The sequence below is a fragment of the Poecilia reticulata genome, chromosome 1 (assembly GCF_904066995.2).
Source record: "Poecilia reticulata chromosome 1, P_reticulata-male-v2, whole genome shotgun sequence".
NCBI lineage: Eukaryota > Metazoa > Chordata > Actinopteri > Cyprinodontiformes > Poeciliidae > Poecilia > Poecilia reticulata.
Window position 1 is genome coordinate 27,651,208 of NC_088830.1, and position 24,721 is coordinate 27,675,928.

The window sequence follows — 24,721 nt, forward strand, 5'->3', positions numbered from 1 at the left end:
GCTTTTAGCAAGTAGAAATAATTTTGGAAATTCTGACTGACCTAAAACAAGAAACATTAGGTCTGATTTAACTTCAGTCAGTGAGAAAGATGTATGTGTCTTTTTATTGAGTGTATTTAAACTTCTGGTTTCAACTTTAACCCTGCACATCAGCCTGTGGCGAAGCAGCATCATTCTGCAGGTTTTCTTTTTCTTTGGCAGGAGATAAGTATGATGGTCGGAAGCTGGTTAGTGTGCAAAAGATTTGACTGTGGGCTGAAGGGCAACAACAACACTAAGCATCTAGTATATCTTAAATTAAAATTGTTAATTTAAAATAATTTACTTGATCTATGCAAATTTAATAACGTTATCATTCCTAATACACTAAAAATTTGTTAAAATTGGAACCTGATGGTTTGGGATTGCATTGCCTTGGGCCGGCTCTCTTGTATTTTGTAGATTGTGAATGAATATTTTCACAGAAAAGGTAACCAAAATGTGTATATTTCCTCCTTTGTACAACTTGCAGACATGACATTGAACCTTTATATAATAAATAAGAAATCATACAAAACTGTGTCAGGATCTTTCACACTTCACTTCCTCTTCTGCCCAGAAATGATGGCAACTTAAACCACCTTAAATACTATCAAACTACTGTTATCCAGTTATATATATTGACACATTTACATAAACATAAACATACAGAGAAACATAGTAGAAACTGAGCAGGTGAGACTGTACAGTTATTTCATTTTGGTTCCTTATATTTTACAGTACAGAGATGGAAAAACTGAGGTAAAAACAAGAACTTGGAAAAGCTGGTTGGTTGGTTTTTAGAGCATTAAAGTCAGTGTAACCTCCAATTGTGGCTTAAAAACATACTCTTATTTTGCTGATTTGTTTTTTTTAGTTCTGTTCCCTCTCAGTCGTCGCTGGGGCCCTTCGTCTCGGAGTTTTTCCCAAAGCTGGGTGACGCCACCATGGGAGGGACACACTGCGACGGCTCACAGTAGCCATTCCTGCCAGCGGGACCCGGAGGGCCTGGAACGCCGTTGATTCCTGGAACGCCGCGCGGCCCCCGCTCTCCATCGCGGCCGTTCGTGCCGTAAGCCGGTCGGCCGGGTTCACCTGGAAGGTGAGTGAACAAAGATAAGAAGTTCAGTTTTTTTTTTTTTTTTTTTCATTTATGACCATAACACTGTTTAAAAATGTATTTGCCATTTTACTACGTTTTGTACCGAGTATAGACCAGTGTCAAATTAATTTTCATTTTGGGCCTTATCGAGATCACAAATGTTGTCAAAGGGTTTTTGGGTTTCTACTGCTTATAAAAAAAACGCCCAAGTGCTTAAAAGAAAACACACAGGCGTTTTTTTTAGGCAATACGTTCATGTTTTTGTTGTCTGGAAAATTAACTGTTTCAAAATCCTTCAGAATGTAAAGTCACAAATCAGTAGAAACTGCCCGTTGCCTAGCAACCTAAGCAAAAACCCAGCCCGTTACCTAGCAACCCAAACTGAATTCCAGGATATTTGGTCCGTTGGTTTTACCTTTATGCTTGCTGTAAAAGACAAATAATATTTAATTACTAATATTAAATATGCTTAATATTTGTGAAAAAGTACTGGTCCCACTGGCAGATTATTTTACATATAACAAGACATTTTGTTCATGTTATAAGTGATTTCATTTATAACATGAACACTTATAACATGAACATGTTATAAGTGTTCATGTTATAAGTGTCATGTTATAACTAGCAGATTGGAACTGCTAGTTCCACTGGCAGTTCCAATCTGCCAGTGGAACTAGTACTTTTTGATTAGTATTAAGGGGATTTTCACTTAAAATAAGCTCCGATATCTTGCTGTAAAGTTACTTTTAAGCAACTTTTATCTTATTTCAAGTGTACTATAATTGCACATCTGTTTGCAGTCATTTTCACGTGTGAACGTAAACAATGAGTTGGGCGGGGTGGCCAGCAGCAGCGTATTTGGATCTAAAGTCAGGATACCCTAAAACTGCCTCTTGGACAGCAGCTGACATTTTCTGCACAAGCTCATTCTCAGATAATGACATTTTAGTCTGATCAGTTCTTCCTATGTTCAGCTCCTTTCAGAATGAGCTACTTTAGGGCCTCTTGTCACTTACTGAAATGTTTGTCTTAAAATCAAAAGTAACAAAATATGGGATCATTCCAAAATTTAGATTTTTCAAACAACTTACAGTGTCTATATGCGGCTGGGATTTCCTGTTGTTTATTCCATAATAGCTAAAGCATTGGGGAAATCCTAATCAAAACTATCAAACTATTTTTAAAAAACAGTGCTTATTAAATAATACTTTAATTAAAGACAGTCATGTCAGAGATTATGCTTCACCTGGTAGTCCAGGGACTCCTGGCTCCCCTTTGTAGCCCCTCAGTGTGGGCCCTCTGTCCCCTCTGTCCCCCTGGTCACCTGCAGAAACGACAGTAGTTATCACCATGAGCAGACATCAATAATGTTACCGTAGCAACCTAGACTAAAACACTAGCAACAAAATAACTGATTACAATGACGAAACAGTCTCTTATTACGAGAAAACAGACTCTTTTTTTCAGATGTTTGTTGCTTCAAGCATTTCTTCTCTAATTTTAAAACTGATAATTTTTTTCTTGCGATTGAGTTTTCAGTTTCTCTTAGAGATGATCCTGATTTAAAAAAAAATAAAATCCGTATTGGGTATCGGTGACAATGTTCCCGATCCATAAGGGCCAGTCTATTCAATCTAATTCTATGCTTTGAGCTCTGAGCAACATAATGTTTACCTATCACTTATAACTCATTTTACATTTAGTTAAAATTCCTAATTGCCCTTTCTGAACCATTTGAATGAAGAATCGTTGCACTTTCCTTGGTAGTCAATCTATTGTTTATGTCAGTTTCATGTTTTTTATTATTTATTTTACATCGGCTATTATACTCCTGATTGCACTGACTGAACAAATTAAAGTTGTTTTTACACATTTGACCAAGCTTTAGAAGCTATTGGTCTATTTCAATGTGCTGTACTGGTGCAAAGTTATCAAATAAATTTGTAATTCAGTACATTTATGTCTGTGTTTAAAAAAATGTATTCAATTCAGCGCTGTTTTTCTATGTCAGATCGGTATTGGTCGACAACAACATCGGTGTAGAAAAAGTGGATCGGTGCATCCTAGGTTTCTTTGGTTGGTTTTTTCACTAACCTCTAGGTGGCAGTAATGTACCAACTAAGAAATCACTGCGGCCCTGCACCAAGAGGCTGTTAGCATACAATGCCGAAACAAAAAATCTTATAAAATACTGTTGGTCTAGTTTCTAGTGTAAATATCTTAGTATACTTGACATAATACAAAACTAACTGACAAGTAACTTTTCAGCGAGATATGGGAACTTGTTTTAAGTCAATAATTCCTTAACATTGATGAAAAAGTTCCAATGGCAGATTATGGGAAAAATGTTTGGTTAGTGAAATAATCTTCCAGCGAAACTAGTAGTTTTGTTTAGTTTTTTTAATTAATATTAATAATTATTGACTTAAACAAGCTGATTTATCTTACTGAAAAGTTATTTGTAAGTTATTATACTATTATACTAGAACAAAACTCCTTGGTAAGATTTTGTATTTTTGCAGTCCATCTTCAGGTTTTGTTAAAGTTTCATAAGCTTCATGAAACTTTAACAAAAGTTACATTTTTTTAAATGAATTTAAAGTTTCATAAAGTTAGTAAAATGTTTCTTTTTCTTGATTTTATTTTGTAATTATGTTATTTATATCAATTACTTTCATTTAGATCTTTAAATTACCAAACTTTCCACATAACTTTATATTTTGGTCCCTCTGATGATGTCATTTTGTACTTGGTAAGATTTTGTGTTTTTGCAGTGTCTCTGGTAAATGTTTGGTTGTTCCTCATTCAGCAGAGTTACTCACAGTCCATAGAGCAGCGATATGTCATAAAATTACTCAAGTAAAAGTAAGAATATGCCTAAAAGTAAATTATTTTTTCCAGAAATTTACTCAAGTACCCTGAGTAAATGTAACTTTGTTGTTATTAACTATCTCAATAACTATGGACATCCTTAAAGTAAACAGGGGAAGTTACAGATAAGAAATTCCAGTTTGGATTTCACCTTTTGGTCCTTTGCGGCCGATTAGCCCAGGTGGACCCTTCAAACCGGGGAGACCTCTCGACCCAGAGTGGCCTGGGAATCCGTTCTCTCCAGGCGAACCCGGTGGGCCAGGTGGACCAGGTGGGCCGGGGAGTCCGGAGATGCCTGACTCAGGCCTGCTCAGGCTGGCCGCTAACTGGGCCAGCTGCTCTGTGACATAGACATGTGAGGTATATGAGGTGACTTGATGATGCTAAAGCAACCGAATCCTAAAGCCAGCTAGCAAGATGACAAACACTTACCTTGCATTACTCTCATGCAGACCTGTTTGATGTGCCTATCTGTTGGTGGTTTGCCCTGAAAGTATGACAATTAGGCCGACAATCGAATCACGATATAACCATTTTATATCAATCGACATGAATAATTATTGATTCTTTTTTGTTGTTGTTTTAAATATCTCAAATACTTCAAAACTGGTGTGGTGACCTTTCCTGTTTTATGCAGTTTTCACTCCTGTCTGTTGTTTTTTTTTTTATTTTTAAGTAGGCACAGTGTGGAAACCTTAAGCTGTTGCTTTGCCAGTTACTCAGCAGTTTGTTGCTAGGTAACCACAGAATGTGTGAGTTGCTAGGTAACCAAAGAGTGAGTGAGTGACTTGATTCCACCAATCTTTCTTAGCTAGCAGAAATAGGTTGTACGGCTTAAGTTTTTCGTCTGCCTACATCTCCCAGAATGCTGTGCAGTTCTGGATCGGAGTTCAGTGAATATCCTGTATATTGAATATTCTGTCAGCAGTGTTATCTATTGACATTGATAATGTGTCTATCGTGTTATATGTTGCTATTGATTGATTGTCCTGCTGCACTGATTCATATTTTATTACTCAACTTACTTACAAATTTCTTTTTACCTAAGCATGCTTTTCTTTTAGTAATGGTACAGTATTAGTTCTCCTGTGTTGTAAATTTGTCCTTGCTGTACAGTCTCCCATTCTTATTTTTTTGTTTCTGATATATATATTTTGACCTTTGAATATACATGGTAACATGCTCTTATATCTTCCTAAAAAGTTACTTGTTAGTTTGTTTTGTCTTATTTCAAGCATACCCAGACATTTGCAGTAGAAATTAGACTAAAAATACTTGGGAAGATTTTGTTTTGTTGTGTAAATGAAATAACTCTTTGACTAAGGATTTTAGACTTATATTAAAATTAGTTTGATGACCTTTAAGGATGACAAAAACAAAACAATACTGAGTACTGTTTAAATAAGAGCCATTAGATTGCAGGAAAGGCTTTTTAGTAGCACAGGAGTTGAGAAGGAGAATCTGCTTTACTCCTCTAATTTATATTTTGTCCACAATTATTTCCATATATTTTCCTTTGGGGTGGTATTTTCTCACCGCTGGTCCCTGCTCCCCAGGTAGTCCCGGCACCCCGGTGTCTCCCTGCATGCCTCGTGGTCCTAGCTGACCCGACTTGCCCTCTTTGCCCGGCAGCCCGCGGCCGCCTTCAGGTCCTTTGTTTCCTGTTTCTCCTGGTGGACCGAGCTGCAGTCAGCACAAAAGAAGAATTAAGAGACATGAACTGTACTCCTGACACTACCCATCACAATCATTTCTAAAGATATATACAAAAAGGACATCTTGTGGTAGCCTGTGATATTCAAAATCTTCCTCTGTTTCAGTTTCTTGTGGAGTTCCACAAGGCTCAGTTCTTGGGCCTCTCCTTTTTTCATTTACTTCTATCTTTAGAAAACACAAATGTTCTTTTCATCTTTACACTGATGACTGCCAGGTATAATTTACACAGAAACAAGAGGAAAGATACTCTATGCAGTCAATATCTGAGTGCCTTGATGAAGTAAAGGCCTGGATGACGTTTAATTTTCCTAATTTTAATGTTTTGTTTTGCATTCCCAGGGCCTCCAGTGGGTCACTCTCCACTTTTTGGTTAAACATCTTTGTTTTCCATTCAGTGAAGTTACTCACAGTGGGAAGAGTGTACAGAAATTTTACTCAAGTAAGAGTAGCAATACCTCATAATTAAAGTACTCAGGTAAAATTCACAGAGTACAAAAAATACTCCTAAATGTAATTTTTTTTCTTTCAAAAAGTTATTCAAGTGAATGTGACTGATTAAATGTACAATTCTGAACTTTGCAAATGTGAATCTGAAAACATAAATGACTTTAAAATTTCAAACCATGCCAATATTAAAATGTTGAAAACTATGTGAATAAAAACAAGATAAACCATAGAAAATACTCAGATGATTACACTGTAAGAAAAGCTTAAGGAAATTTAACACCAGCCTTTTCCAATATGTTATCCTTACTTCAATGCCCAGTCGCTCTTTACAATTTGCTGACTCATGTTACATAATATAATAACTGTAAATACACACAGACTTCAGGAAGATACAGAGAGAGGGCTCGGGCCTACGTACCGATCCTTTCTCTCCTGGTTCTCCTTGGTCACCCTGGAATGAAAATGAAGAACATCGATTAATATTTCATGAATGTGGAGGAAGGTTTTTCTACCAGACTTTCACATATATATAATCTTAACAGACCTTTATTGTTTCTCATGGCAGGTTTTGTTAGCTTGTGTCACTCAGTCTGTGTGTCACTCACCAGTTCTCCCCTCTCTCCTGGTATTCCTTCAGCACCTGATGGTCCCTGGAGTAAAGACAAAAGGCTGGTTATTAAATCCAGCTGAACCATCTATCATCTGTATGACAGTCTGGATAACAGCAGTGATAATACAAGTTATTACTAAAAATACCTGGTCTCCTTTGGGGCCGGTGAGACCAACAGGACCCTGATGGACAGAATAGTAAGAATTAAGATTATATAGAGGACACACTGAGATCAGTTTGAATCTCTTCATACTATCAACTAGTCAGATTTGACCACTTAAAAGGATAAGAGACATATTTTGAAAAGTATCTTAATTTGTTCCGTTTGCAATATTAATTATAGATGTGTTCACTTAGCAACTTAGCTGCTATTCTGTAAGTATATTTACAATTCTGTCCAGGCACTTTATATGGCCATATAAAGTGTTCTGCTATTATATTGATATAATAGCAAGTGTAACTGCAAAAATGCAAAATCTTACCAAGTATTTTTGGTCTAGTTTTGTGGTCAAAATTTGAGTACAAATATCTTAGTAAGCTTGAAATAAGCTTACTAAGCTTATTTCAAGCTTAGTAAGTTTGCTTGCTGAAAAGAAATAATGTCTTTTCAGCAAGACATAGGAGCTTATTTTCAGCCACGTAAGCTTAATGTTGATGAAAATAATACTAGCTAAACTGACAGACTATTTCACTTGTAACATGGGAAAAATGTCCTGTTCTCTGTGAAATAATCTGGAACTAGTATTTTGTTGTTAATATCAAGTCTTGTCTTTTCCAGCAGTCTTTTCTCTGGGGTTGCTAGGTGATTGGCTGGGCTTCTCTGGGGTTGCTAGGTGATTGGCTGGGCTTCTCTGGGGTTGGTAGGTAACGGGCTGGGCTTCTCTGGGGTTGCTAGGTAACGGGCTGGCTTCTCTGGGGTTGCTAGGTAACGGGCTGGGCTTCTCTGGGGTTGCTAGGTAACGGGCTGGGCTTCTCTGGGATTGCTAGGTAATGGGCTGGGCTTCTCTGGGGTTGCTAGGTGACGGGCTGGGCTTCTCTGGGGTTGCTAGGTAACGGGCAGTGCCTGCTGATTTGTGATGTTACATTTGGAAGGTTTTTGAAACGGCCCAGTTTCCAGATACCAAAAAATGTTAACTTATTGCCAAAAACCAGCTGGGTGATATTTTTAAAGCACTTGGGCTGTTTTTAGAATCAGTAGAGACCCTAATGGAAGTATAAATTTACACAAACTGTGAATTTCATATAATAAGGTCCCCTTTATGATCTTTCTTATCTGATGAAAGATCCTTGTGAAACTCTTACCCTGTCTCCCTTAAGGCCTCGAAAACCGGCAGGACCAGGAAGTCCTGGAAAGCCAGGGTCCCCTTTGCTTCCCTGTGAAGCACATAAGCATAAACTGAGACAGAAAACACTGACACACATTCAGAACCCACACAGAACCGAATGTGTTTAAAACCTAAGCGTAAACACACAGAAAAAAAAAACAAAAAAACACTCAGGCTTCAGGTCATGTGCACAGGCGGCCGCTCCACCGGCCGCCTGGCCAGCATGCCTCGCTCTGGGTGCGTAAGGTTGGGTTTGGGTATGCGTTCATTCCTGGAGAACAGAGATTTCATTGAGGGCCTCTCAGTTTCTTTTCCTGTCCTGAATCCCCTCTGAGCTGCAGGAAAAAAAAGCACCTGCAACAAACGGCCTTTCATGCCGACCCACGGATGGATTACAGACTTAACTGCAAGCACAAAACACACACAAAGCTCTGAGCAAGACCCAGAGCTTAACTTTGCAAGGTATTCTTATGTTGGATAATACACCCAGAACAAGAGACCATACATGTTTTCCCCTGACTGAAGGCTTAAGAGCTCTGATCAGGAGGTATGAAGCTTTAATGAGGTTCCAACATTCTTTCTGACTTTTGGCATTTTTAAAACCTAGTCTGTTGATTTTATCTGCATATTTTCAACAAGCCACATTGGGATCTTGTTGCTTTTCTGTCAGAATTAGCTCTGTTGCTGTCAGGATTCCAGGTTGTTTTGGTTTGTTGTTTTCTCTTTGGTCGCCATTTTGTTATTTATGCTCATTCTTAGTTCATATTTATTTTCTGTTGCTGTCCTGTTGGTGTTTGGATCGCTCTTTCCTTGGATGTTTATTTACATGTTTAGATTTTGATGTGTTGGTTCATTTACTCTTGCTTATGGCTGTTCATAGTGGAGTTTGGGGGCCATTTGTGGTCCCTGGGATGATTTTGTGCGACCCTCAAGTATAATTTAAATAAATTAGGACAAAACTATGGCTTGTAAATTAAATTCTACTCACAAAGATGTTAGCTGTGACACAAAGTGACAATCTTTTCCAAGCTTTCTGGATTTCTTCTGTTTTTATGGTAAATAGAACCACATCTACTGATTGACTTATCTCTTATCTCTACAAGTGACTGCACTCAAATCTGCTTTTAATTTCTGTTTTAAATCTTGGCCAAACACAGACAGTCATTTCAAATGAAGACTGGCCTAAGGTATATTTTTCTGTTTTCTTCAATCAAGCCCAAAATAATAAGCAAACTGAATGACTTTCATTTAGCAAGGAAAACATGTAAAAAAAAACATCCAAAATACTACTACCTTTTTGTCTAATTAAAATAGTTCGTGTTTAGTTTATTATTGAGTAGGTTTTTAAGAAATCACAACATTTTGGTGACTTTAGTGTTCGAAAATGATCTTTTTTTTTGACCCGCAGGAAATTTTTAGCTGATGATTTTGGTCCATGTGACAAAATGTTTTTTGCCATCTTTCTCCTTCATTCTGCCTCCCAGGCTGCTCCTCTTCCCAGCTGCTTCTCATTTCCTCGTCTGCCTCTTCCAGCTCCCTTCTCCAGCTGCTTCTACTCACCTGTGATCAGCGCTTCTGGTTCTCATGTCATTCTCCACTGTGTGTATACGTTGTTCTCCACTGGTTCCTCCATCTTTTTCAGCGTTTCTCTGCCTGTTCCTTAATTCGGCTCTTTGCCCAATGTTTAAGTTCTTTGTTTATTTAATTTTTCTATTACACTCTGAATGTGGGTCCTACCTTAAACCAAACATGACAGTTGGAGAGGCCATGGTTTAACCTTGATACCCATTTATGTCTTTCTGCCATCAGGAGTTCAATAAGGCTTTGCAATATTAACATGGCTGCAGAATTCAATGTTGGGTTTTATGTTATTAATGAAATATTTTTCTACTTCAGTTTTTCCGTTGCATCACTTCTGTTTATTCTCATCTGTTTCAGAACAAACATAAATATTTAAATTAAAGTGAAATATGTTTCCATATGTTTCCACTGTTAAAAGGAGAAAAGCCAAAATTATTAATATGATCACCAGTGAACTGACTGTCACTAGAGTTTGGAGTTCCTCAGGGTTTTGGACTAAGACCACTTCCTTTTTGTGTGAGGTAGAGCTGCTCTGGCCACATCTTCCATTTTTTCTGTCTTCAAACTTCTAAAAATAACTTCACAAATATCATGGTTTACACATAAGGAACTCTTTAGATTTACACAGTAATGAGATCTGATTTATTCAGACTAGACAAAAGTGAGGAATCAACATTTCTTCCTGTTTCTTCTCAATGGGGCTGTCACAAACCTTTCTTCATGTTAATATAGGTCAGGATGATGATCTTAGAAATAAATTATTGCCAATATTTCACATCCAATCCACTTGAAATGTACCTCTGAGGAAATTTCATTTAATATTTTTCCCTTGAAATAAGCCACCTGTCAGGTCTTACCCTGCCTCCTGGTAATCCTGGCGGTCCATCAGGTCCTCTCTCCCCACGTTCACCCTAAAACGGGACAGAATATTAAACTGTCTCTAGTTTGTCTAACAGAGTATTCTAGTTAAAAATAATCAGCAGTAGGAGTGAAAATGTTGTTGCAGTGCATCTGCTAACCACTCTGAATGTTTTCAGTTGATTAACCAGATTTTCTGTCAGTGGTTTGGCACAGAGTTATCAGAACAAACTGGAATCAAGTGTGAAGAAAATAAACTTCATGTTTTAGGAAGAACTTTAAATATGAAGCCGACATGTAAAACTCACAGGTCCTCCTCTGGGTCCCACGGGTCCCACTTCCCCCTGGTCTCCTCGCTCCCCCTGGAAGTAAATACAACCGCTAATGAGATAATCATTTAAACTTCAGGTGACATTTATTTCAGTTAAATAGTTTAAAATCACTATCTTTTGAATAATTTAAGAGAATACTTACCTCTACATCTCAGAATGGTTGCTGTAGCAATTTGGACTTTAATTTAATTTTATTTATTTATTTGGGAGAGACTATGCATATTAAATAACATTTTTGTAAAGGCACCAGAATTAGCCAACAAGCTACTTTTCATTTGTTGTCCCTGGACAATTAGTCATTTGTCTTGATGAAAATAAACAAAGATTATACAAAACAAAGTCAAAATGACTTTCACTGCAAAAACACAAAATCTTACTAGTATTTTTGGTCTAGTTTATTGTGAAAATATCTTGGTAACATTTGAACTTTTCAGTTACTTGTAGCTTTAAAACGTATAAGTAAGTTTTCAGCAAGCTTGTTTTGAGTAAATAATTTCTTAACATTGATGAAAATCTACTGGTTTGACTGGCAGATTATTTCATTTGTAACACAGGAAAAATGTCTAGTTAAATAATCTGCCAGTTGAGTTAACACTTCATCGATATTAAGGAGTTATTTACTTAAAACAAACTCCTGTTTCTTGCTTAAAAGCTATTTGTAAGTTAGTTTTGTCTTATTTCAAGTGTATTAAGATATTCACACTAGAAACTAGACCAAAATTATTTGGCAAGATTTTGTGTTTTTGCAGTGCATATACACAAATTCAGTCAATAAATACAGTAAAGGTTTGATTTTGCTTAAACTTACTTGTTTCCCTGGAGATCCCATCAATCCCACAAATCCTGGGCCTCCCGTGTTGCCCTTGTTGGAAAAAAAGAGTAACTTTTACTCATTTCAACCTGTCTACATTTAGTGAGTTTATGAAGTTTTTCTACCATAATATCTGCTACAGTTTTGATCATACCTTTGTGCCGCCGTGTCCTTTCTGGCCGTATGTACCTGGTAAACCCTAAATGAACAAAATTATGTTCAACAACATTAAAGTTTGAGAAAAAACAAAACAAAAACAGTAATAAAAGAAAAATCACTCACAGGAAGCCCCTGTGTGCCTGCGTCGCCCGGAGCACCACTTTTCCCTGGAAGACCCTGAAAATAAAACAACGGAAAGGCAGAGCGGATCATGACATGGTTTAATGACTTATCAGTAAACACATTTATTCATGCACTTTAACAACACAAAATATTACAAAGGATTTTTGGTCTAGTTTGCTGATATTGGCACACTGTAAGTAAGACAAAATGAACTTACAAGTAACGAGTAAGGAGCTTGTTTACAGTCAATAATTAATTAATATTAATGAAAAAGATTTAGTTCTGCTGGCAGATTATTTCACTTATGGGAAAAATGTCTTGTGTAAGTTAAATAATCTGCCAATGGAATTAGTACTTTTTCATTAATATCAAAGAAATTATTGACTTAAATCAAACTGCTATATCTTGCTGGAAAGTATTAGAAACTAGACAAAAATTACTTACCAATATTTTGTGTTTTTGAAGTGTGTGATTTTAATTGCGTTTTTTATTTAATGAAAACACTAAAATTGTGAAATTATGTTGTTGTTGTTTTTTTGGTATTAAGGGAATAAACAAAGTTTTGCGTACATTTTTAATGGAAACACAGCTACTGATAAACAGGTTAAAAGGAACCAAACTGTGCTTACAACAACCTAAACTAGTGAATAAAGTATTTTATTTTTAACTGTGGTTTTGCATAATTTCACATGTACAGCATCAATAACGACATTACCCTTGAGCCAGGCAGTCCAGGTATTCCCTCACGGCCGTCTGGACCCGGAAGGCCCTGTCAACAAGACAGGAAGTCATGAGAAATCCTGATACTTAATTATATATTACAACCATCAAGATTAAAAAACTATGTATGATTCGTACAGTGAAATAAACGACCATGAACAGGACTGATTTTTGATTAGATTCTCCTTTGATGAGTTTCACCTTTGATTCAGATTATTTTCTGTGATAATATCTTTACCATTGTTTTGATGTGTCAAACTCAAGGCCCGCCGTAAGTTTTTCTGTGGCCCTCAGGACTCTAGATAGACATATAAATACAGCCTTCGAGGAAACAATATTATTTTATTAATAATCAAATTAAAGCAGTGTTTATCTCTATGCTGCCAAATTACATTAATGTGAACCGATGTCAATATTATTTAACTTTAAGAAGTACTAATCGAATGCAGAGACACCTACTTATTCATAGTTTAATAGTTTAATAAGGAGGTTTTTCAGTATATTTTGCCACAACAATCATGATCCTGATGTGGCTTGAAATTAAATTAAGTTTGACATCCCAACATTAGAGCTTACAGCTAAAACCAGATATTTACACTGAATATAAAGATATTTTTTTCTCACTGTCTGCAGTTAAATCAGCCAAACCTTTCTTGTTTTAGCTTTGTTAGAATTAAAATAAAATAATTTATATTTGCTAAAAAGAACTTGGCAAAAAAAAGTTTTTGTAACTTTCCTCAAATTTCTCAAATGTTTACATACATTTGGTGTCTATCAAGAATAATTGTTTTTTAAAATGTATGACAATTTGCTACTTTTTATTATTTAAGTTTGATATCTCATCAAACTTAAATATGTTGGTGTGTTTGTGGTGAAGCAATAACAGCCAGGCTATAATAATCAATAATTGGTGGATTGGAAAGAACCGAGGATGTGCGCCTTTTAAGCTTTGCATTTCTGGCTTAAATACGATGAAGTGAGACTTACAGGTTCTCCTTTTGGCCCTGGTACCCCCCTGATTCCTTGTGGGCCCCGATCCCCCTAAAAAAAACACAAATAAGAAGCACTGACAAAAAAAACTGGTGCAGATGTTTGGTTTTTGTTTTAAAAGCACAATTTGAGTTATTATCTGTGAGAAAATAATGGAAATAATCTCAATTTCACCTCAATTATAATACAAGCAAAGAGGGAATCAGGGTGTTTATGGAGGAAACAGAAAATGAAGAAAGCGTGAAAGTACTTATCTAGGTGAGATAAACCATAAAAAGTTCCTGCTTTTTAATATTCTCTGTACTCTTTTAATTGTCTTACCTGCGCTCCTATTTGTCCACTCTCCCCTATTGCTCCTCGTTGACCTGGATCCCCCTGAAAAGTGAAAACATTCATCAGTAACATTGATTGATTAATTAATTAATCTCTACAGTCAATTGGATGTCCACCCACTGGTGCTCCCTGAATTCCCCTCGGACCGACATCACCGGGTTTTCCACGAGGTCCCTGTTCAGGTGGAGAGTAGAAACGGCTAAAGGTTAATTCAACATGATTTACTTCCTGTATTTATTAGTACTTATTTCATATGTTGTTGCAGTATATCTACTTAAAATGCACAGAAAAACTTGTTTTATACTGGAAAATTTTTTTATCTCCCCATCAAAGATCTAACATGGGCCAGGACAACAAATCAAAAACAATATATATTATGATTGATATGAATAGAAAACCTGCAGAATATAGAATATTCAGTAATTTCACTGAATCCCAATCCAGAACCGCACAGCATTCTGGGGGATGTAGTCAGAGGAAAGAGTTTAGCTGTTCAACATCTCGCAGCCAGCTAAGCAAAGTTGGTTGAATCAACTGGCTCACTCGCTCTTTGGTTACCTAGCAACTCACTCTTTGGTTGCCTAGCAACAACCTGCTGAGTAACTGGCGCAGCAGCAGTTTAAGGTTTCGCTGCAATGCCTCATTACTGCTTAAAAATAAAAAACAGCGAAAATGAGTCCAACACCTCAAGAGGAAAATGTGGGTAAAACAGCAAAGGTTGCATCAGCAGTTTGGAAGTATTTCAGATATTTAAAGCAAACAAAGAAAAACCTAGTAAGTAAGTATCAATATATACTGATATGAAACGTTTATACTGCAAAATGTTTTCAGCCCTAATCTAACATGATTTTACTTTTCCCCAAACACAATACGAGTTTATTTTTTGGCATCTTGATTAGTGTTAGAGAAATAATATAACTAATAAGTTTCTACCCTAATTAAGCAACAAGAATTAGGAAATGTAAAAAAGACAAACCATAATAAATGTTTAAAAACTTTTCATAATAGTATGACATGTCTTGGACAATTCTATTGAAAGACAACAACAACAAAAAATATGGAAATGGAAATGTCTCCAAGACAAAAGTCGTTTTTCAAAAAGAAAATAGTAAATCATAGAGGAGATTTTGTTCTGGTCTAAAACCAAACTACCAATCAACTTCAAAAATGTCCCTGTTCATGACCAGGAGGGCAGCCTATCCACAGTGAAACATGGTAGTGGCAGTATCATACTTTGGGGTTAGTTTTCTTAAGTTGGAACTGGGAGTTTTTTGTCAAGTTGACTGAAAAAAATTCTAAGAATTCCAGATACTAGCCAGTTTTAAACCTACAAAATGAAAAGTTATTTAGTTTTTCAGCATCAAGTAAGCATCCAAATTATAAATTCTGGCCTTTAACAGAAGTTTAGTAAAAGGCCAGAATTTAGAGTGATTTTTTTTCTCTAAGAAAATAAATTTGGCCAGATCAAAGTGTGTCAGACTGATAGACTCCAACCAACAAAAACTAAAACTGAATCAAAAGTTGCCCAACAACATGTTAGCTTAATGATGTGCAAACTCGTGTCGCCAGATTATTGCAGCTTTTATTTATTTTTTCACATTATTAACCTTATTTCTTTTTACGTAAGAGAAAACAATATTTTAACAGAGATTGTAAATCTTTTGTAAACACTTTATTATTGACTGGGTTGAAGCAACAAATTGGCAGTAATTTACAAAATGTTTTAAGGTTTTTAGCCATGATGAGTGAACTGTAGATCACGTTTCCTACTGATTCAAACCCCGGTTTTTCTTACCCGGTCTCCTTTGGGGCCTGTTATTCCTGGAAGGCCTCTTGCTCCACCCGGGCCCTAAAATTACTCAGCAGACAGAGAGGAGTTAGTATGCTGGATTAAAATCCTTTCTCTGAGAATAAACATGATCAGTTTAGACATGAGCGGCCATTTTGGAAACAAAAATGAAATATTTTACTGGCAGTCCTTGAGCTCCAACTTCACCAGGCGGTCCTTGATCGCCCTCCTCTCCCTGTTGATTATCGCAGTTATATAAATGTTTTAATTTTACAGTATAATCTCTGGTTTTTTATCTGTTATAATCTGTGACATGACATCACCTTGTGTCCTTGTCTTCCGGGCTCACCTGATTCGCCCTTAGCCCCTTTGTGGCCCTGAGGAGTAAAAGTTTAAGTTAAAATCAACTCAAAAACAAAAACTGAAACTGACCTGGAGCCGATTGTTAAAAGTGAACTCACTTTCATCCCTGGGAGTCCAGAATATCCATTCAGTCCTGCTGGGCAGGCACTGGGACACTGAAAAATACAACATCTAGTTATTAACTTTGGTCATTTTTAACCTTTCCATACACAGGCAAAACAGAAAACGCACAATGCTGAAGGAAAAACTAATAAAAAAAACTAATAGAGAATTAGAGGTAACACTTTATATGAAGGGGTGTGCATAAAACTGAAGTGATAACAGTCATGAACATGAATGAGTCTTCATGAATGTTTACGGCATTCATTAAAGTGTCATTCTGTAAATAGTGACACTTTTAATACAAAGTTAACACTTTTGTTGGTTTTTTAATGCAACTTTGCTTTAAACACTGCAAAAACATAAAATCTTACCAAGTATTTTTAGTCCAGTTTCTAATGCAAATATTTCAGTACATTTCAAATCAGACAAAACTAACTTATGAGTAACTTTTCAGCAAGATATGGGAGCTGGTTTTAAGTAAATAATTCCTTAATATTGATGAAAAATTTGTAAAAGATTATTTCTCTCATAACAGGGAAAAAATGTCTTGCTATAAGTGAAATAACTGCAACTTTTTCATCAATATTAAGGAATTATTGACATAAAACAAGCTCTTATAACTTACTGAAAAGTTACTTGTAAGTTAGTTTTGTCTTATTTTAAGTGCACTAAGGTAATTGTACTAGAAGCTAGACAAAATTACTTGGTAAAATTTTGTGTTTTTGCAGTGTATGCACGTCCCTTCAAATAAAGCGTTACCGAATTAGAATTCAAAATGAACCTAAAGACCAAAATATGACAAAGAAACAGCTGGCATTTCAGAAATGTAATAGATTTTTAAAAACGGATATGAGAATGAATAAATGCAACATATTAGCTGTTTTTGCTGGTTGTGTTGGAATTGAGCCACTTTTTTAACTGAATCTGTAAAATGTTTGTGTTGAGGTCATGATCTACACTTAGATCCTCAAATTAATTTCCTCTGCAGGGAGCGAGTCACTTTAACAGTAAATAACCAGAATTATTTTTTTACCAATCACTTTGAAACATCCACAGTTTTCCTGCGTAAGTCGATGATACAGGTCTCGTATCCTCCTGTTCTTTTGTTAGATTAATAACGTTTTGATGTTATTTTACTTCTAAATGGACATAAAACAAATCCACTTACCAGCTCCTCTCCCTGGTAAACAGCTGGAGGTCCCTAGAAGATGCAAAAAATGAAATTAGATTATGGTTGTGGGAGAATATTCTGCTTGAAACATCTGGTAGTTATGTACAGTGTTTTTTAGTTATTTAGTTTGGAAAGTTCAACATTTAACTTCATTTCTATAAAAATGACGTGACTGGAACATTTTTAAATTGATAGTTTACTTTTGGTTTGTAACCCAGGAGGACAATTAGGTTGGTCATGGATGTCCAAAGTGTGGCCTGGGGCCATTTTCGGCCCTTTGGATGGTTTTGTTTGGCCCCTCAGTCCAGAATTTTAAAATGGAGCAAATTCGCAATTAAGTCATAATTTTTACAGACAATAAAATCTTCTTAAGCATAATTCAGGTACAACACAAAGTATTTTTCTTTAATTAATGTTTTATTACATTTTGCTACAAATAATAAAGTATTTTTAAATTGAATTTGGACTTTTGTTATGAAACATGAAGAAATAACAAGGACAATAAACCCCATAGAAGTTTTAGAAAATACTTACCTTTCATTTAATACAGAAACTGTGGCGGATACTGCTAACATTTTGGATTAACATGATTTACAGATTCATTTTCTACAAAAATTTGCTTTCAAATATTGTCAAATAGTATATTATTAAAGAGATAAAAACAAATGTCCTAAGACATAAATTCTTTGGGGGTTTTTTTGTATTTTTTATGTGGCCTTCAAGTGCTCTACACTTTCCATTTACTCATGGAATCACATTTCACAGGTCAGGAAAAAGTTTTAATAAAAATAAATAGTGAGGAAAAGGAAAGTAGGTAAGTTACTCAGTTATGCTAGCTTGACTTTTACAATAGATGTGCCGCAGGATTCGGTGTGTTTTGGTTTATTAAAAAAAAAAAAGCAACCCACACACTGACAGATCATCAGTAGGTCAAGTGTTTAACAATCAATAATCACTTATTGATAACCTCAAAACAAACAGTAAGCCTGAAAAAATAAAAATATTAAACTAACAGATTAAAAGTTCCTTTATTTGTGTGGGGAATGTTTGCGTGTTTTTTGGTGTTAAATCCTGAAACGTGGAGCTGTTGTCTGTCGGTTGCTATGGTAACCAGTGTGTGTAGCGTAGCCGACACAGAGAGCAAGAAGGCAGAAGAATGTGAGTGGTTTTCAGTTATTCTTCAACTGTTTTTCAGCGTTATTTTTTCCCTTTTCTGTTGTGCACTGCACTAAACTAATAATATCTACGTGTCCTGGTTTCATTTTGTTAAAGAAACTGCTCCACGCGGCAGCGCGGCGTTGTTTCCAGATGTAAACGACAACATGCAACGTGTCTATAAAGTGAACCAGACGGATGTTTACCCGAGGGCCAAAAGGACCAGGCAGACCTACGGCACCTCTCCTCCCTTTCGCTCCCTGAAACACATAAAGGAGTTTTCATCAGTCATCTTCTTATTTCCTTAAAAAAAGAAGTATATTCTTATGAAAAAAAGCAAGTTTCCATTTCAGTTGACTACTTTAAGTTTCTACCAGGTGTTGTTTACTCACAGGCGGTCCTACTTTTCCCAGTTCACCTGGTAGCCCGTCCGTGCCAGGAATACCCTGTAACAGAACCAGCAGAAACTGTAATGTATGCTGCAAACATCAGACAAAAACTGAAACAGTTGAATCTGTTTTTACTTTGATGTGGATATTTTTTGTATTATTCACATAATAAAGTTTTGTGTTTGATAGACAAAACAAAATAAGTTTCCTTTTAAACTGTGACTTTATTTATTTTCTTTTTTTTCTATTTTCATAGAATAAGGAGCTTTGCTTTACAATAACAAAGCATAACCATAGAACGTGTCTAACTTCTTTACTCACATCAGTCCCATCAAGTCCTACTCCCTGTGGATGACAAATCAGAGATTATGGTGTTAATCTGGAATAACCCAGCAGATACAATCAGACAAAGGCAAACTGGTGCAGTAATAATCTCTGCAGCAACGCTACAGTTTGCTGCAAGGTTAGGTGGAACAATTAGGAGATTATAATATTCCATTATGTTATAATAATCTATGAGATTATCTCTTTGTAACAGGGATTATAAAACAGAAATGCTGAAAATGTTTACTTACAGGTTCTCCAGCAGGTCCCCGAGCTCCAGGTTCCCCCTAAACCCAAACAAGAACAGAAACTTTGTCTGTCTTTGTCATTTTCAGATCCACAGAAATCAGTGAGGGGCCGTCCCATCTTTACAGACGTAGCTGATGAAAATACTCTGTGTGAAAATCCTCTGGAAAGTTCTTATTAATGCTATATGACAAACTTACTTTTGAGCCTTTTGGGCCCAAAGGGCCTGGATCCCCCGTGGGTCCCACAGGTCCCTGCAGACGACACACATTTCATTAAAATCCTATCGGTCTAGCGAGCGAGCTAACTAGCTAGCTATATACCAAGCAAGCACTCAAACTAGCTAGCTCGCTCCAACTGAAGGTCTAACGCATCTATATTTGTACAATTTACAGATGCTTGACAGTGATGCATCCACTGATATTGTTATATAAAGGTGTAAATAAGCCTGTTAATAAATGAAAATGCTTTCTGACGCTGGTGAAAGAGCTAAAACTCCAAATGCATCATGGTTAGCCACTCAGGGTCAGACATTAAAACGGGTCATGTGGTCTGATGAAGATAAAAAATTAAGTGTATGGCTCTGATGCACATAGTTATATTTGAAGTACTACACCATCATAACAGTGAAGTATGAGAATGGGTGGCAGCATCATGCTGTGGGGACAAAAGTGGATTATGTGGATTAAAGCAGGTTATAACTGTCAGGAAGAATGGGCCAACAGGTCAGCAAAATGTCTGACCCAACTCCTACAGTTTAAAAGGTGATTCTACCAAACAGCATATACTAAATTTAAGTCAAATAAATCTACAAAACTACAAAAATATTAGGTAAAATAAATGTATCAGACTACCTCATTCTTCAGTTAAACATTGTTTGCATTTTTCCTTTGAATTATGATTTGGGGAAAATCTGGTGTCTTTTTTTACCCTTCACTGCAGAAACAAAATCTTATAAAGTATTTTTTGGTCTAGTTTCTAGTGCAAATATCTTAGTACACTAGAAATAAGACAAAACTGACTTACAAGTAACTTTACAGCAGTATGTAGGAGCTTGTTTTCAGTAAATAATTCTTGAATATTGATTTTTAAAAAGTACTTGTGTTGGCAGATAGTCTCACTTATAACAAGACATTTCCCTGTGTCAAGTGAAATAATCTGCCAGTGGAACTTGTAATTTTTCACAAATATTAAGTAATTATTTTCTTAAAAGAAGCTCATATGTCTTGCTGAAAAATTTCTTGAGTTAATTTGGTTTTATTTCAAGTGGATTAAAATATTTTCACTAGACTCTAGACAAAAATACTAAATGCAAGATTTTGTGTTTTTGCAGTGTTGGCCTTCCACTGAACTTCCTTTCTCCATGCATGAATGATAAAATAACAATGACCCATCTAAAGGCGACCAAAGCGCTTTTCTCCATCCTAACAGTTGGCAAAAATAAACTGTATTGCTCCAAGAGCTGAAGCTCAGTCCTCTACCCTTAACCTCCATGCTGTAATATCACTGTGGCGATCCTGACAGACAGAAAACTCCCTGTTACCACTCCACATGTCTTTCCTGTCAGCCATCTCTGAACAGCCTTTCCCCCCAAAACTCCTTTCAGGTGCAGACAAAAAGACCCCTGTTTCTGTCAGGAAGCCACGTGAGACCCAGCCCTAAATAGCCCCACTGATTTATTCAGGGGACATTTTTCCTCTCTCAACTTTTCTGACCACAGGAGGAAAATCCAAACTGTTCAGATACCAGCAGACACATAACTCCAGTTCTCCAACTTCAGATTACAAGATGTAAAAAAACATCCTTTTAATTCAAATTTAATGAACACAGACATTCCTAATTTTGTGTTGTTTTTTTTTTTTACTTACATCTGCTCCTGGAAGGCCTGGAGCTCCAGAAGACCCATCTTTGCCATTATCTCCAGGAAGACCCTGGAAACAGGAATGTTCAACTCATTATGGTGCATTTTAATAAATAAATCCTAAAATGTTGTTTCCATTATGAAACTCTGCATGTAGAAATTAGAAAATCACTCACTACTGGGCCAGTTACAGAGGAGTCTTCCCCTCTCTCGCCCTGAACATGCAGAAAAAAATGTTAAAATTAACATAAAAACAATAATTACACATGTAGAGGTTCGTTTGTTTTATAAACTGGCCACTCAACATATTGTTTATGGTTTTATATGCTGTCCCCTTAGCATCTCAAATGGATATTTGTGAGATGTTTGTTATGTTTAGGTGAAAAAAAACCATTTGAATAATGCAGAAAAACCTAAAACTAAATAAATCAAGTGTATTTGAAATAATTAAATTAAGATTTCCTGATCACCAACAGCCGATTGATGCTGTTTTTAAACTGTATTTCAGATAAAGGTGATGAAAAACAGATTTTCTTCTCAATCAGAGCAAAACAATGACCCTCATTTGGAAACGAAGCTCCAAACTAATTACTTCTGTTTGTTTCCTTCTTTTCATCATCTCCTATTTATAGGCAAAACCTTTGATTGAATAAAAGTCTCAAAAATCCAAATGACACAATGGAAAAATCTAATTTTCTGTCAGATTATAACCATATTATTTTATTTTACTAGAATGTTTTGCCTCATCTCCTTTTATTATTTTTCTTTCAGTTACTATATCCTCAAATAGTCCCATATTATACCTATACACTGAAAAAGGAAAACAGTTGGTCCAACTTCATAAAATTTAGTTAATGTGTTACAAGTAACCAAATTAAGTTTATCCAAGTAAATAAACATAAATAAATTAAGTTTGACAAACATAATTAAATTATATGTAACAAATTTTAGTTGGAGTTCCATCCTCTGTTTTTCAGTGTATTATTTGAATTTACTAGAATATTCTCCTTGATCTCCTTTTATTAGGAGAAGAAGTAAGTATTTTTATATGAGGGAAAGTTGTTTTAATGTACAGTAAGAAGAGCTGTAAAGCTGAAACAGCTGATGTTTGGCTTCACTGAGGGATAAAATAAACAGACTCACATCGATTCCATCGACTCCAGGTACTCCAGCGATGCCTGGCGGTCCGGGGGGCCCTCGGGGACCAACCGCGCTCCTCTTTTAGACAAACACACAAAACAGATTTTCATTTTTCAGCCTCAAACATCATGCAGTGCTGCTGTACTGCGCAGGGCGATCACACAAAGACTTATTGTCCCTGATCTGAGAGGAAAGGTCACAAAATCCAACCCGGCTTTCATTTTAGTCCCATTAAACTGCTTAAGTAGCAGCATGGTTTTTGTTTTTATTGAATCTTTATTTAACTCAGTTTTTTTTATTTTTTTATCTAATTTCCTGGGTTAAACAGCAGCAGAACAAGATAAAAACAAAACAACTACAAAGGTTCTGCCTAAACCTCACTGCTGAACATGCTGGCATAAAGAGGCGTTTTATGTCATTCTTTGATATAAATATATTAGAAATGTTAAATAAACACCTCAGTTGCTTAAATAACAAATGTCAGTAATAAGTTCCATTTATTTTAACTAGAGATTCTGTTCCATTGAAGTGTCGATGTTCAATACAAACTGTTCAGAAGTATTGTCTATTATCGTATCATTTATCTTTTATCATGACAAATATCTTATTGTGAAAAGAATTTTGATATATTTTTGCCACAAAAAAATTCCAGAAATTATGTTTAAACCCTCTCAAAAACTGTCCAAGTTGTTGGGAATGTTATATTTACTATTTTCTCCACTGGTTTTTCAATGAAAATATCCATAAATATCAATAGATTTGAAAATATGTGTGCATTTTAGTAACATGAATCACAGTAGTTTATGTAACTGCTGACCTAAAGAAGCGCATTACAAATGTAAATGTTTTTCAAGAGCAGCATTTGTGTTTTGGGAGTCATAATTGCTGTGGCATGCAGTCAGAACCAAAACGTTATAAAAAAAAATCAGAATATTATCAGAATATCAACACAAAATATTGTGATAAAACTTTAAGTCTATGACTTACAGACTCAAATGTATATAAATTAGTTGAAGTTCATTTCTAAAGGGATCACATTACAAAAACAGGTCCAGGAAAGTGGACTCAGTAAGCAGTTAGTACCAAATTAGAGTGACTTAACATCCTGCTTAGAGAAAAGTTCATTATCTATTTTCATGCAGCAGTGATGAAAAACGCCTCTCACCTGAGCCGAGCAAATCAACACAATCTGCAGTAAAACCACCAGCAGAGGCTCCTGATGGGTCCTGAAGACAGCCATGGTCTTCCCAAAGAGCCAGGAAGGTACTAAAAAATCTCCTTTTACCAGATTAGACGAGGCTTTCGGTCAGTCCATCTACCGGTGCCCCCCTGACTGAAAGCCCACCGCCTGCTAGAAGGGAGGAAGTGAGACAGTCCAGACTGAGAAGGTGAGGCTCAGCAGGCTGAAGGAGGAGCGAATACACCTCTGGACTCACAAGGGGGCCATTTTGAAACTAAATAGGGAAGGAAAAACAAGTCTAGTTTGATTCAACCTTTATTTTTCTTCATATATCCATCTTTCAAAAATTCTAGCATTTTAATTCTCTTCACTTTCCATGTTGTGATTCAGAAAAAAGAATATATCAAGCTTTGTTACAAGGCAAACAGCTCCATTTCTTTACTGTAATAAATTAATAGATTATAAACACTAATTTGATAGCTTCAGTAAAACTAAGTTGTCATACATAATTCAATCTTTAACTTATGGAACAATAACAGGGAGAAACAGCTTTTTGTTTTAAATATCTGGAATACTGACAAACTGGTGCTGTGACTTTTTCTGTTTTATCCACAGTTTTCACTCCATGGTTTTGTTTTTTCTATTTTTAAGCAGTTAGAAACTTGAAACTGCTGCGGTGCCAGTTACTTAGCAGGTCGTTGCTAGGTAACCAGAGAGTGAGTGAGTTGCTAGGTAACCAGATAGTGAGTGAGTTAGTTGATTCCACCAAACCTCTGGACTCACAAGGAGGCCATTTTTAAATTAAATGCAAGTCAAAGCAAGTCAAGTTTGATTCAATCTTTTTTTTTTCTGTTACGGAGTGAAACTTCTTCAAACAAAACGGAGGCTTGTATGTCTTTTACTGAACCTTTCTGTTCAGTTTTTTATTGAAGAGAGAAAACGGCGACAGCTGATAACGGCAACAGCTGTTCATAACCAAGACAACCAAAATATCAACAAAGCAAG

At 36.0% G+C, this 24,721-nt stretch overlaps 1 protein-coding gene and 1 long non-coding RNA gene across 2 annotated transcripts; one reads left to right on the forward strand and one right to left on the reverse strand.

Moving 5' to 3' along the window:
- Positions 1 to 465: 465 nt before the first annotated feature.
- On the reverse strand, positions 466 to 23,922 carry col9a1a (collagen, type IX, alpha 1a). The gene is made up of 32 exons (XM_008418565.2): positions 23,702 to 23,922; positions 22,540 to 22,614; positions 21,573 to 21,611; positions 21,404 to 21,466; positions 19,736 to 19,789; positions 19,541 to 19,576; positions 19,287 to 19,310; positions 18,969 to 19,022; positions 18,783 to 18,836; positions 17,419 to 17,451; positions 16,247 to 16,303; positions 16,109 to 16,162; positions 15,967 to 16,020; positions 15,792 to 15,845; positions 14,117 to 14,170; positions 13,985 to 14,038; positions 13,661 to 13,714; positions 12,669 to 12,722; positions 11,954 to 12,007; positions 11,826 to 11,870; positions 11,669 to 11,722; positions 10,837 to 10,890; positions 10,528 to 10,581; positions 8,067 to 8,138; positions 6,911 to 6,946; positions 6,760 to 6,804; positions 6,573 to 6,605; positions 5,528 to 5,674; positions 4,424 to 4,478; positions 4,143 to 4,331; positions 2,367 to 2,444; positions 466 to 1,113 (listed from the first exon to the last, which is right to left on the reverse strand). The coding sequence occupies exons 1-32, from the start codon at positions 23,774 to 23,776 to the stop codon at positions 908 to 910; spliced, it is 2,064 nt and encodes a 687-aa protein (XP_008416787.1). The 5' UTR covers positions 23,777 to 23,922; the 3' UTR covers positions 466 to 907.
- LOC145552778 (uncharacterized) lies at positions 983 to 19,187 on the forward strand. Its single transcript, XR_014088886.1, has 2 exons — positions 983 to 1,120; positions 18,694 to 19,187. It is a non-coding gene; the product is annotated as an uncharacterized LOC145552778 (long non-coding RNA).
- Positions 23,923 to 24,721: the final 799 nt, after the last annotated feature.

Excerpts from the sequence above, each read along its gene's own strand:
- col9a1a (XM_008418565.2), bottom strand. The coding sequence starts at position 23,776 with ATGGCTGTCTTCAGGACCCATCAGGAGCCTCTGCTGGTGGTTTTACTG. Across the intron at positions 13,715-13,984 it reads GTGGACAAATAGGAGCGCAG|GGGGATCGGGGCCCACAAGG; the intron begins GTAAGACAATTA and ends TGTTTTTTTTAG. Across the intron at positions 4,479-5,527 it reads CTGGGGAGCAGGGACCAGCG|GGCAAACCACCAACAGATAG; the intron begins GTGAGAAAATAC and ends TCATACTTTCAG.